We start from the raw sequence: 13,950 nt of genomic DNA on the forward strand, positions 1-13,950 counted from the left end.
ATCTCAGCTTTAACACAAAAAGTCCTGTGTCCTGTGAATCCTCTCAGTCCTGGGGAAACCAATAAGTTGGTCTTCTCAACTCTAGGTAGTTTGACAAATAAAAGGTTTTTCTTTCTAGTTGCTGAAAGCTTTTTTCTTTTGAATTCCACATTGACAAATAGTGTTTGGTCTTGTGGTAGAGATGAGCAATATTGGAGAAAAATAACAGTACCCATAATATACAAATAAGCACACTTCCTTGGGTACTGGTAATTCAATGTCATTGAATCAGTTGCTGTTGAGAACTTTAACGTACCAGGCATTATATTAGGCTATGCTATCAAGGGTATGGATGTAGAAGACTCTACCTCTACACCAAGGCAAGTATTTGTGTGTGGGCAGGGTAAGGATGTAGGACACATACCTAGGGAAAGGTCCCCACATACCACAAGGTAGTGTATAATGATGAAATATATTAGACTGTTCAGGGAAGGAAAGGGAGGCTGGTGGGAACTAGAAAAGGTAGAAGTAAAGTCTGAACAGAGTTGGTTATGGAAGTGGCTAGGCAGACAATCTAAGGGGTGATACGCACACTGCTAGATAATGTGTAGATCCTACAGGTAAATGACTGTGGACTTACAACTCTCATGATAAAATATCATGGAATCTGAAAGGGGGCTTTGCTGTAGCTAAATTAAAAAGAAAACTCTGCAAGAGATGAAAAGGAAAGCTTGGGGATAAATGAGGTGGTGAGGTGGTAGGGGGAAAGATCAAGGGAACTGGGGTAAAAAAAACTACTACTCAGATGATCCCTGAAATTTTTCTTTTGAGCTTTCCCATCATTTTTACGGTTTTCTCACTTACCTCTCTCCTGCCACAATCTTGTTTTGCCCTTACAACTATGTTAAGAAGAATTGACATACTGTAGGGAAAAGGGCATAGGCTTTTGAGGCCAAAAGGCCTCCATTACTTACTTTCTGACTTTGGGAAGTGAATTAGCCTTGCTGGAATTGTTTCCTCATTAATAAAATAGGAGCAAACATACCTACTTCACTGGATTGCTCGGCGGAATAATGAGATAATTAATGTGTAACATGCCTGATACATGTTGAAACATGTTAAGGACTCAATGAATGGTAAGTTCCTCACCTATCTCCTTCTAGGGTTTTGATGATGTATTTGATTATTTGACTAAGTCAGAGGCAGAATCTCCTTCAAATGGCCTTGGAAAGAGACTCCCAAGGGAGAACTGAAAACACAGAGGAAAGGCTTTAGAGTCTGCTTTGATCACTCCTCATATTTCACTTGAGATCACATCTCCACTTCCCCAACACTTGCTCCTTTAGTTTGAGTGTGTGTGTATGTGTGTAACTTAAGTCAGGATACTAGCCCCTCTCAGGTTCATAAGGACATAAGTTTCTTTCCTTAACGTAGCTCTCTCTGTGTGATATGCAAGTGGCATGGCTAGCAGGCAGGGCAACCTTTATATGTAGGAGAGGTACAGTTGGCTACGAATGATCTGAATGTGTTGAAAGCTAATTCTGTGCACCTGCAGAAACAGATTAATGTCATGAATGCTACACCAAATTTCCCTGGTGCAGAGAATAAGATATTATCAGGAAAGCTGGGTCACTGCAGGTTCTTGTTACCTTCTCCAGTGATTTTCTTTGGTTAATTTATGAAGTCCAAGAAGTTTGCTTTCAAATATGCTCAATGCCTTGTAATGACTCCCTTTATTTTTGAGGGAATTTCCTTCTCCCTTCATCCCTGCCCTCAGCAACCCCTAGCCCTTCCCTGAACCCTTTCCAATCTATCCTCCCAATCTTCTCCCAGATATTCTTCTCACCATTCCTCTACTCTCTCTCTCATCCTCTACACCTCACCTAATCTCCCTCCTGCCCCAAACATTCCCCTGTTCTCTCCATGTTCTCCTATCCCATCACCCACTGACCTGTATACCCCTGGAATATTCAGGACACCACCCAAACTTTGAAACTTTTCCAGTCTCCTCTCTCCCTCCCAGCTTATTTGTCCCTTGTCTTTTTCCCTCAGCTAAGCCAAGAAGTAATTCAAACACCCATAGAAATTGCCAAAGTTTATTGATTTTCTAAAAAACATCACTTGCAAATTTATTTTCCTTATTAAAAAGATGTTGCAGTTATAATGATAAAGAGAGTCTTGATAAGAAAAAAATCAAGTCAGTCTTACAACTACACTTTCTCAATGTTAGTTTCTAGTATCTATTCTTATGCATACTGTTAGTATAAATCATAATAAAAACAGCCTTACATTAATGGATGGTTGGAAAAGGGGAGCATGCAAGGTTGGAGAGAAAAAGCAGCTCAAAGTTGTCAGATTCAATCCATGATCTGAGAGACAGGGTTTTTGTACAGGTAGCCTTAGTTCATTGCCAGAGATTCAGTGGAAGATTCTGGGAGCAGTAAATGCTGGTGACAGCTGAGGTTAACAGAAGACAGGTGGCCAGGAACAGTCACTAGGACACAGGATCTACCCAGCAATTATTTCATCACGACGTCTTCTATTCCACCTGTGCCTGAAACAATTGTAGTGATAATAATGAGATGGAAAGACACAGTGCGGGTACTCCATTCAATGTTTGGGTTATGTGTTTCAAGCCAGTGGACTCCAAGAATCAGAGGGTACCATGGTGTATGAATAATGTCAAACTGGAGCTCTTCAATGTGGTTTCCAATTTTAACTTCAGCAGGTGGTGTGCCTTGGTTATGGCTCCATTAATCAGTGGACAGCCATCTATGGTTTCAAGTGTGAGAGAGAAGATATTATTGTGCATGGGCAACTTCTCTCGAAGAACCACTGAATGGTCAATGCTGTTTCTGTAGGAGCATGAATCCACCATCACTTGCTCAGAGAACTGTTGTCTTCCCAGTCTGATTTCAATAGTAAGCCATAGGGTAAGGGACATAGATATTGGAAGTGAGGGGGATGCATATTTGTAGATTGGCCCATCTGGGTTCCCCCTTACTGCTGGGCCTCTATGTTTCCTGCTTGCTGGACTCGATGAGGCTTGACAGGGCAATCTCTGGCAAAATGTACAGAATGACCACAGTAGAGGCACAGTGGCCTTCACGATGGTGGGCCCATTCAGCTTCAGTGAGATGTAGGTAGTTGCTGGCAGGCTGCATAAGCTGATTTTCACCTGGTGGACTCCCAGGTACAGTTCTCTCCTCAGAGGGACTTACCCCTTGTGAATTTGTATCAGGCTTACCACTTAGCTTCTGTTCTCAGCTGATGCACTGGGTAATCAAATCAGATAGGTTGGTAGCTGGCCTTGTGTGAGATAGTTCATCTCAGAACTGGCAAGCCCTTCCTGAAATTGGATGCAGCTTAACTTTTGAGTAATGAGGATGAAGTGGGTCTCATACTGGTGGACAGAGTCATCACTTTGGCAGAGCTGAAGGATGCAGTGGTTGGCATTTTCCATGTTTTCAGGATTGTTAAAAGGATCCTGGAGCACTTGTATGAAACCTTCAAATTGCTCCAGTAGGTCTCTTTGGATAAGTACTAAGGGCTGGAACCACAGTCCTGCTTTGCTTGAGAAAGTTTCTAACAAAGCTCACCAGGGCTGCTTCAGTGGGATATGGGAGCTTTCTGACTCTCGTGTAACTATTCAACTGAACCAGGAGCTCAGGAAGCTTCTGGGCATTCCCATTAAAGGCTAAAGGGTGTTCTAGCAGGAAAACTTCATCTTCTAACCCCCTGGGGGACTGTGGGAACTCTGAAGCTGCTGATGTCCAGCAGCTACTAGGTACTCCAGGGGCTTCTGGGGTGCTGGGACTTCCAAGAACTCCTGGGTATCTGAAGGATCCAGGGGACCCTGGGTCAGCTGAGGCTCTTCCAACTCCTGGTGAGCCGCAAGCTCAAGGGGCTCCAGGTGTGTTGAGGTCTCTTGACATTCTGGTGCCTCCTGAGGCTCCTGACCATTTGGGGGTCCTGAGGCTCTGAATTCTGTTGCTTATGGGCCACTGGGAAATCCTGGGTATCTGGGGGCTCCTGAGAATCCTGGGTGATTGGGGACTAATGGAGCTCTTTGACCTTTGGGGGCTTTTGGGAGGCCCAGGCTGCTGAGAGCTTATGGACCATTGAGGGCTCCTGGGCTGAGGCTGATGGGGGTTCCCAGGTTGGGAGATCCTGGGGATCTCTGGGGTCTGGGGCCCTTCAACCTCTGAGGGATCTTGGAGTTCCCAGACTGTTGGGGGACCCAGGGACTCTGGGCATTTCTGGGGTTCCTAGGCTTCTGAGGGTTTCTGGAGAGGTTCATCCTCTTTGGTTGCTTGGGGCTTCTGGAGCTCTGAGATCTGGGCCTGCAGGGCAGCATTTTCTTCCATGAGCCACTGCATGTGGGTCTGCAGAATTTCATTCTCCAATTTCAGAGCAATGTAGGAAGCTTCTAAGTCCTCCACCATCTTTTGAGGAAACGGGCTTGGTTTGGCAGTTTGCTGTCAAGAAAGATTGGGTAGGCACTTGTGAGGCCTTTATAAAAGTTTCTTTTAGAAAAAGCTCTTTTCTAAAATATGTCAGGCTCTATGAGTTTTCCAGGAGGTGGGGATTTGGGCCCTGCCAAGGTTAATTATTAGGATGTCACTGTAAGCCTCTGAAGTTCAGCAAGGGGAGGTGTCAGATACACTGTGAAGGGAGTGGGATCTGGGGATCAGAAACTGTTGGAAGCACTCTTTCAAAATAAATCAGGATAAAACCTGTCTAATAGTGCTGGGCTTCTTTTACTATAAGGTCATGTTCATGACTTGTGTTATATATGCTGGGTTATACATCCTGGCTCTGGCCCCATGACATTTTAAGAACAGCATCTGACCCAGACTGTGTATGCCATTTTGTATTATTCTTTGAAGCTTAAATTTATAGTGGCAGCAATTTCTCAATATTCTTTTTTGTTTTATAGTCTTTAATTTCTAATATCTGTTGAATATCCCAAACACCTGGATTTTAACAGTTTCTTTCAATGACTAAGTCAAATGTTTGAGCAATGTGGGGATTTTAGGCTCTGTGGTGCACCAACCCAAGAGATATTTTTGGATGGCTTGGGTAGGAGGCAGAGGGGAGCTCTTTCTGACACCTCAGAAATTATACCAGACCAGCCTCAGGAGAAAATAAGCAATAATTGACTAAGTACATATATGCACTCAGCAGACACATGCATATTATTTATAAAATGCCTCAAAATAGTTCAGAAAATAATCTTTATAAATGTCCATTACCATTCAGAGACTTAGTCCTGGAGCTTGGCTGTCTGCGTACCCATCACTGACAAGGGAAGTGCATGAATGGCTGTGGAGGCTTGCCTTTTCTGTACATACTGATCTCAAACACACCCACTCCCAGAACACATTCCAACTTTCCTCTGTAACATAGCTATTTTGAATGTGGAAGGGTTTTTTTTCTGAGAGCACCTTACAGTTTAGAGCCACAAGGAAAGTAGGATGCTGCACTGATGTGAGGCAGTCTCTTGTATTCATTCCTCTGTTACTTTAATAAATATTTGGCCAGGAAATTGCCCTTGTGAAAAGTTGTAAGCATTTCTGAATAACTAGAGTGGTTTGGGATTTCATTTTTTATGTCTGTCTCATGTACCTTCCCTCACTCTATTCACACTGAGCCATTTATTTAATTCTTACTCAGAGAGCAAACTGTAGTCCCTCAGCTCCTTCCCCAACCCACTTACTCAGTCCCTAAGGTCCCTCCCTGCAATATTTTCTTGGAAACTTACCATAGACAGACCTAGGCGAGGTATAATAGGATAAGACTGTAGCAGAGGCCAATTTGTTGAAGTGTACTTGTAGCAGTATTACAAGGCCCCTGGCTCCTTCTGAATATCTTGGCCCAGGGTTCTCATCTTTCTCTGAATCTTTCAGGTTCTCTAGGAAGTATCCAGGCATCCTACTAAGGGCTGACCTCTCAGGAAATGACCTTGCTCAAAAATCTCACCTTCTTTCATGACAAATCACAGTCACAGCCTGGGAATGGGCCATGTGGCCATTTTAAGTAAGGCTTAGGGACAGATATTTTTGTCCTAGTAAAGAATAAGGTTGAGGATTTTCTTAGGCCACTTCAAATCACATATCATATCACTAATGGTCCCTAATATCCTTTAAAAATAATCAGTTACACATTGTTCAGCATAATGAGATAAATACTGGTAACAGAATATGCCCAAATCACAGTAAACTGACATACTGGACTAGCTGAACTCTAATGGTTTGGAAAGGAAAATAAAATCTTCTGCAAATCAAGTTATATTCTCTCCTTTCCTTTTAATGGTTTATTCTTTAGAAATAAACCACAAGGGAGTAATTTGTTTTATTTATATGAAGATTTCAGATAACTGAAGCCTTCCCTTTGATAATACAAAACATACCTTACCAATTTAAAGAATTCAGAGAAATATTTATATCATGTATTACACTTCTTTTTCCATTCTTAAGTGAATGATTTTGAATATAATTTAATTTATTTTTTAATGGTTTGGCATCATGCTTAAACAAGCTCATTCATTTACTGTGTTGTAACACCATATTGCCTTCTGAAGCTATTGAGAGGTATAAAGTGGCTTGTCTCCAAATTAAATACCCAAATTGCTCTGCTTTCTGACTTCATATAATTTATTTTTGCTCTATAGTTTTCTACTTTTTTGCTATCAGATTGTCACATAACCCTTCAAACTGTTGCAGATTGCCCGTTTATTCTAAGTATAGACAAAATTGGCAAAGTATTAGTCCTTCTAAAATTCAGTCTAAAACTCAGTTTATGAAGCTGTAAAATGGAACTATTAATTGTAGTTAACAGAATTGTTGCAAAGATTTAGTAAAACAATGCATGTAAAATGCTTAGCACAGTGTCTGGCCACTAGTAATACCCAATAAAGGTCAACTATAATAATAATAATAATAATAAATAATAATAATAATAATAGCAATAAAGAAGGAGAAGAAGAAGAAGAAGAAGAAGAAGAAGAAGAAGAAGAAGAAGAAGAAGAAGAAGAAGAAAGAAGAAGAAGAAGAAGAAGAAGAAGAAGAAGAAGAAGAAGAAGAAGAAGAAGAAGAAGAAGGAGGAGGAGGAGGAGGAGGAGAAGGAGAAGAAGAAGAAGAAGAAAAAGCTGTAGTAGCAGTAACCTCATTTTAATTCGTTCCTTTTAATCATCTGTGAATTGGGAACCTGGAAAAGTAAACCATAGAATTATGTAGGAGCTGAGCAGGAGCTCTCCAAAGAAGAAAGCTGTGCATGGATTTTATGTTATTTATTTTCTGTCACTCAGGAAACTTTCTTTGTCTTTCTGTCTGGATTACAGATGATTTAGTTTATGAAATAATGCTCTGGAATCAGAACTGAGGTACCTGAGCAGGAAGAGCAGATGATTAACAAGGGAATTGTGGAGCAGCCAAGATAGGTGTTTTTAAAGTCCATGGGCTAAAACACTGAATGGTGCTTTGCTTACAGGCATATTTATCCAGTAGGTAAACGAGATATCTTTCTGTCCCCACATTCCTCCAACCCCCTCTAAAGAGCAAAGACCAAATTCAACATCCTTAACTATAAGTTCCAAAATGCCTAAACAGATAATTATTCTCTTTTGAGTGGAAAAAAGAGCTACACTGAATTTTGTTAATATGACTAAAGTAGCTTTAATGACCTGAATTAGTCAAGTAAGAATAGGGAAGTAAATCCAAACTCTTATCATGTTTCCCCTACACTTTAATCCTTCTTCTTACACTCACAACATGGTGGAATTTATGGAGCCTTTAGAATGGTTATGAAAACATGTTAATTAAATGAGGTTTTATTTAAGTAAGTGGGAGAAAATTTTAGGTCAAAAAAGAAGATAAATATTTTCATTTAAAAGAAAAAAATGACTGCACAGTAATGCTCAGTTTTGCTAATAAGTTACGTATGTTGATTGCTAGCTTGAGGAAAAAATGAAGAGAAGTGTTGAATAAGATGGCATTCTATTTTATACATTGCACTAGTTGTATTTTAATTTTGTAGGGAAATGTACAATCTGAAACATCTTAGGTCTCTGCCAGTCTTACCTGGCTGAGTTGCATCTTCAACTCAATCTTCTGCCCCTTCCCCTTCCTGTCCTGGAAGAGGCCACAGGACAGGTTATCCCACAGGTATCTGGAACAATGGCCAACTTCCCCCTGGGGACAGTTTCATCATGGTGTCTATTTTTTCTACATTGATTCCTATCATTGTGTTGGAACTTGTAGCACTTTCTAAAGTTTACCCTATAATGTGTGTAGTACAGATTGAAACATTTTATCATCATCAACAACACTACACAGCAGATTTCCCAATTCTTTCAGAAGTTGGAAAGCTTTCCAAAAATTCTCCTTATTCATCTGACTGGGATCCAGAGGATAATGAATGTATGGTAATAGGACAGGTTCTATCCCAGTACTACTCTGAAAGAGTCAAAATTGTCATCCTTTTCATCTCTCTTTATGATATTTATCGTCTTTTATTTCTTGTCCTATGCACACTTAGGGGAACTTTTCCCTTTATCCACTCTCACTTGGGGAGAATGAATCCCTACTGAGATACTACCTCATGGAATTCTAAAAGGAACAGTTTTAGGGTGTTTGCATTTTCATCTGGAGCAGATACCATTTTGGTATCCTTTAGATCGCATCATTAAGATGGCCCTATATTTTGTTTCTTTATAAGGCTGGCCCATATTAGTTTGCTTATCTAAATTTAGCATATTTACATAATCTGCTAAATCCAGTTTTAGCAGATTTGCTTAATGATTTCCATGCTCTGACTTCACTGAAACCTTGTGATATGCTGACCAGGCTGCCCTAGCTAAGGGCTGAAGAAACCACCACCACAGCCTAATAGGAGAATAGAGGGCCTTTGCTATAACCCATTCATGGGGATGTCATTTTTATAGGGATCTGGCCCTCTCCTTTACTTCCTTTGTCCCTACTCTGTGGAGTTTGCTAATGCTTGTTCAGCCAGAAAGCAGATTAACTCAAAGCTGATGGCATCAGCAAGGCAGAAAAGAGAGAAGGAGAAGGGGAAAGGAGAGGGAAGAGAGCGTGGAGAGGGGGGAGGGGAGGGGAGAAGATAATATAAGAAAATCTAGAAAGAACTTTTAAAAACTCAGCATATGTACATTTTGGCCATTTAAAGATAAAATTAAATTTTACGGTTTAGCATTTTAAAAATCACAAGATAGGAGACTATCTTTTAATGCTTTGGTTTATCTCTAAAGGTCTTAATCACGCAATGTGGTTAGTATGGTCTTTATAGGGTTGAAGATTGATAAAGGGGTGGTCATAGAACCTCCATGGGACTGGAAATGAACATTGGGGTGTACTGATGGGAGATGTAGCAGTAAAGGGGGGTGCTGAGGAGGGAGAATACCCAACCCTGCCAACCTCACATTTTTGCTTGTGCGGTCCAAATGAGATAACTGTTGTAAAAGTGCTTTGGAGAAAAATGTGCAAATGGAAAGAGATCAGGATTTGAAGTAAGACAAGCCTAGGTTCAGTTCCCAGCCCTGCTCTTTTATTATCTGTATTATCTTGGCCAAGGTACTTAAATCCTTTGAGACTCATTTTCCTCATCTAGAAAGTAGGGGATAATAATTTGTCATTAGTGACTTGCTGTGAGGATTGGAAATAATGTTTGTACCTAACAATAGACTTTTTCTGAGTTGTAGCTGATGGTAAAAATCATACTGATGGTAAAAGGTTTGCCACTTATTTTCATATACCAGCTTATCCAATGCATCCAAAATTCCTTTTAAATTTTTATATATAAACTCAGCATAATTAATATAACTACTCCATATATATTTATTGAATATCCAAGCATTTAAAGGCACTATGTTGTGCGTGCATGTGTGTATGTGTGTGTGTGTGTGTGTCTTCTCTCTATGTATATGCGTGTGTATGTGTAGGGAAAATGGAAGTTCCATGGACAGGATCCTCACCTGATCCTAATCTACTTGCCCACTGTTCACGTACAGTGATGTAATACTTAGCCTACTGTGCAGGTGCATGTTTGCATATCCTTTGACAATAAGCCATTATTGCCTGTGTTGCTATAAAAAGAGCTCTGCCCAGTGCTAAGAGGAAAGCAGAGGCTGCAGGTGGGGGCAGAGCCTGGAGTGGAGGTGGACAGGATTTTAGCACTTGATGTGCCATCACAAGAATAAAGCTTGGTATAAAACCCCTTTACCCCCAAACATTATGTTGTCATTATTCAGTCTCACCAAATCCAGAGTGAACTTGCCCAAGGCTGAAATCCCCCTCAGGTGAGACATTTTGGCACAGTCAGCAGGATTCACTGCAAACTGAAAAATGGAACAAGCTGCCCTCATGGGAATGGTACTTTAGTGGGCTGCCCTTACAGATGGGGAAATATTGCAGGAACCCCATAAGGATGAGAAGATATTCAAGTATCCCCAAATGGGCACGTGGACTGAGGTGGCTTGCCTCCCAGTGGAGTGGGCCCCTTCCCAGGATTGGGGAGAGGTGGAGGTGATGGCTGAGGCATTGGTAGAGGCCCTCTATGAGATTAGGAAGTCCTTAAATAAACAGGTTGCCAGCATGGTGGCTGGAACCATAAGTTGGCTATTTCTCACAGTGTTAAGGCCATCAAAGAGAAGGACGTACTCCTGTGAGAAGCACAAGAAGAGATAGCATGAGAATGCATGCTACAAGGTGCTGTGGAGAAGGTAAAAGATTTGTTGATGGACTGAGATGGCGTAGCTGCAAAGCATTGTGGATAAGGTAGAGGATGTTGTGGTGACTGAGATGGAAGTGCTCTGTGGGGGTGGTGAGAGATTTGCTGTCAGCTCTGGAAGTGGTGGGGGATACTCCATGGGAGAATGAGGAGGTAGGAAGAGTGATGGAGGCAAAACACCTCCTCTGTTGAAATACTGCATGGTTGTAGTTAAGAAAATAAAAATGCAGCATCAACAGGTTCCTCCAGGAAAGGTGCCTCCCCCTTCCCAGGTCATGGAGTGCTCCATGCTCTGCTTCTATACTCAGGCAGACCTGGTGTACTTGGGCTCCCAGTTAAAGCAGAAACACTTAAGAGTCCATGTCAGCCCGGCTCCTGTGCCTTTGGGATATAAGGGTGGATGGGATTATTCTGTCTGGTTTAGAAATGGGAAAACTGACTTCCCTGACAACTCAACTGCCTTGTGGCAGTGATTACAAAATGAATACCAGACCCTGGGAAACCACTTCCTTCTTGATTGGCTTATGACCATGCTTCACACTGTATGGCCCAATCAGGGTGATTTACCATTTTACCCCACTAAATGGCAGACATATGTTGAGCTCCAACAAACTATGGGAGCTTGGCATGAAAAATGCCATTTATAACATAGTAAATCATAATCTGGATGAGGAGATGTTTACCTCAGGGATGAGGGGTATGGTGCTGCAAATAGCTCCCCAATCCTTCTTTGGGTCCTTAGTGGCCATTCTTGCCCCTCACTTAGGGCAGACCATAAATGAGGTTACATTTACGTGGCATATTTTGGGGAGGCTGAAGTGATGTGGGCATGGAAGGGAGTGTGGTTTGCTACTGAGAGGAAGAGTTTAAAGGGTCCTGTGAAGGTCATAATGACCCAGATGTGGGTTGACTTGATAAAAGCAGGAGGAGACAGAGAGAAACTGGATGGGAAGTCAAATAAAATCTTACTGTAGCTGTGGCAACAACTGAAGCTGGAGCAGCAGTTTTGGCCATTGGCTAAGGTGAGGACTAAGAAATGGAAGCCAGAGACAAAGCCACAAGTATGGCCCATGTGCTTGCAGGACTTCCTGCTGGAAAGTAAGCTGACCCTGCTTGGAATTTCACAGGAAAATGATTGGGGGATTCAGTTTGACTGAGGGGACAGTCAAGGCACCCAGCTTGGGGGACTGGATGGGAACTGGAAGCCACATGTTGAAATATCAATTCATTGGTCCCGGTGAATATACAAAGTGTCCTGGCTCTGGTGGACATAGGAGCTGAACTGAATACTCACTGATTTATGGCAACCCTGAGTGGTTTTCCAGAACCCCCACTGTTATAGATGGATAAGAGTGTAAGACTATTAGAGTGAAACAAGCCCAAATCCCATTGGGAATAGGGCACCTACCCCCAAAGGAGTATACTGTGTACAGGATTTGCCTATTTTGGTGTCATTAAAACGTGTGTCTTATCACCCTTAAGATTAATCTCCTCTAATGTCTTTGTGTATTGGGCATACACCCTAATAAAAAGTCCTGCTTGCTAATTATGCACAGAGCACCCTACCAGGTCTGCTACTGGCCTTCTGTGGAAAGTGCAAGTCATGGACTCATCTGAGTAGAGCTGGCATGAGTATGGCTGTAGTGACCACTTGGAGTCAATTGATCTTCTCAGGCTTGAGGGAGACTATTATTATCATAATTTTGCTGTTATTTGTATGTTGTTATAGCCTCTATTGCTGTTATGGAATCTAGCTTAAGTGTTCTAGCTTTCTTGAACAAGAACCATTGTGGAAGATTGAGGGCAGGTCTTCCAGTGCTAAGAGGAGAGCAGAGGTTGGAGGCAAGAGCAGAGCCTGAAGCAGAGGTAGAGGCTGGAGTGGGGTCAGATGACCTTCTAGTGCTCAAACTGCCATCATGAGAATAAAGCTTGGTACAAATCCCTTTCATCCCCAAACATTCTCTTGTTGTTACTTTGTCTCATTAAACCCAGAGTTAACTTGCCCAGAAAAGAAATCCCCCTCAGGTGAGACAGTGTATGAATGTGGTTTGGGGTGTGTATGCTAGGTGGGTAATAAAATGATGAATCCCCTTGGATACCTTTTTCAAAGATTTTTCATGCCAGTAAAGCAAGAAAAATATGTACTTTAGTGTTATAATGCAGGAATCTTCTAGTGTTAAATGTCACATAAGAGATACAGATAAAGTCTCCTGAAGGTGAAAAGAAGAGCTTGTGGATGTGGTGAGGTAGATGGGGAGGAGCGAGAGGTAGAATCTGGGAAGGCTGATTAGAAGAGGTGGCTTTCGAGCTGGGTTTTGAAAAGAGGGTAACATTTGATCATCCCATTATGGGGATGAAATTAGAATGGGTGAAGTAAAAGATATTCCCAATGGAGAAGACAGCAGAAACAAAGCACATAAGTTAGGAATTTCAGCCTGTGAATGGACAAGAAGCAGTTTAGTTTGGATGAAGCCTAGGTTATGTAAAGGAAGTATATAAATTCACATACAAATAATAGGATACATAGCTACTAAAAGATAAAGTTGAGATTTAGCAGAGACATGACAGTAAAAAGCAAATGTATATATATATTGTCAAGAAATATGTGATCCAGATTCAGGAGCCAAGATGGCGGCATGATTAGGACAGTGGGAATCTCCTCCCAAAAACATATATAGTTTTGAAAATAAAACAAATACAACTATCCCTAAAAGACCAGAAGACACAGGACAACAGCCAGACTACATCCACACCTGCGAGAACCCAGTGCCTGGCGAAAGGGGTAAGATACAAGCCACAGCCTGGCGGGACATGAGGACTCTTCCCCCAGCTCCCAGCGGGAGGAGAGGAGTCAGAGCAGGGAGGGAGAGAGAGCCCAGGATGGCTAAACACCCAGTCCTAGCGATCCGCACCAGAGCGCAGACACACAGTGCATGCGTGGGGTGCTGGAAACTAGGCAAGCAGGACAGTAAGACCTGTGAGCGAGTACCGCAGCTGGCGCCTCTGGGACAAAGAAAAGCGAGTGCTTTTAGAAAGTTTTAAAGGGGCAGGGACACCACAACTGAATGGAAGCATCCCAGGACACAGTCCAGAAGCTGGAAATTCCAGGGAAACCTGGGCGCAATAGCGCCCTGGGCAATATCTCTGAGAACCCTCATGGAGGTGAATAGCAAAACAGCCCCCCCGTCCATTACTCCACTGGGGTGCCACCATAGCAGAGCAGCA

The 13,950-nt window shown here is 42.1% G+C and overlaps 1 protein-coding gene across 1 annotated transcript; it reads right to left on the reverse strand.

Moving 5' to 3' along the window:
* Positions 1-2,129: 2,129 nt before the first annotated feature.
* Positions 2,130-4,445, reverse strand: RTL3 (retrotransposon Gag like 3). Its single transcript, XM_037003991.2, is given in 7 exon segments — positions 2,130-3,080; positions 3,083-3,310; positions 3,313-3,560; positions 3,562-3,754; positions 3,757-3,951; positions 3,954-4,160; positions 4,163-4,445. Coding segments are annotated over 7 exon segments (1,434 nt in total). The 5' UTR covers positions 4,425-4,445; the 3' UTR covers positions 2,130-2,979.
* Between the last annotated feature and the right edge of the window lie 9,505 nt (positions 4,446-13,950).

Source organism: Manis javanica, chromosome X, assembly GCF_040802235.1.
Source record: "Manis javanica isolate MJ-LG chromosome X, MJ_LKY, whole genome shotgun sequence".
NCBI classification, from domain to species: domain Eukaryota; kingdom Metazoa; phylum Chordata; class Mammalia; order Pholidota; family Manidae; genus Manis; species Manis javanica.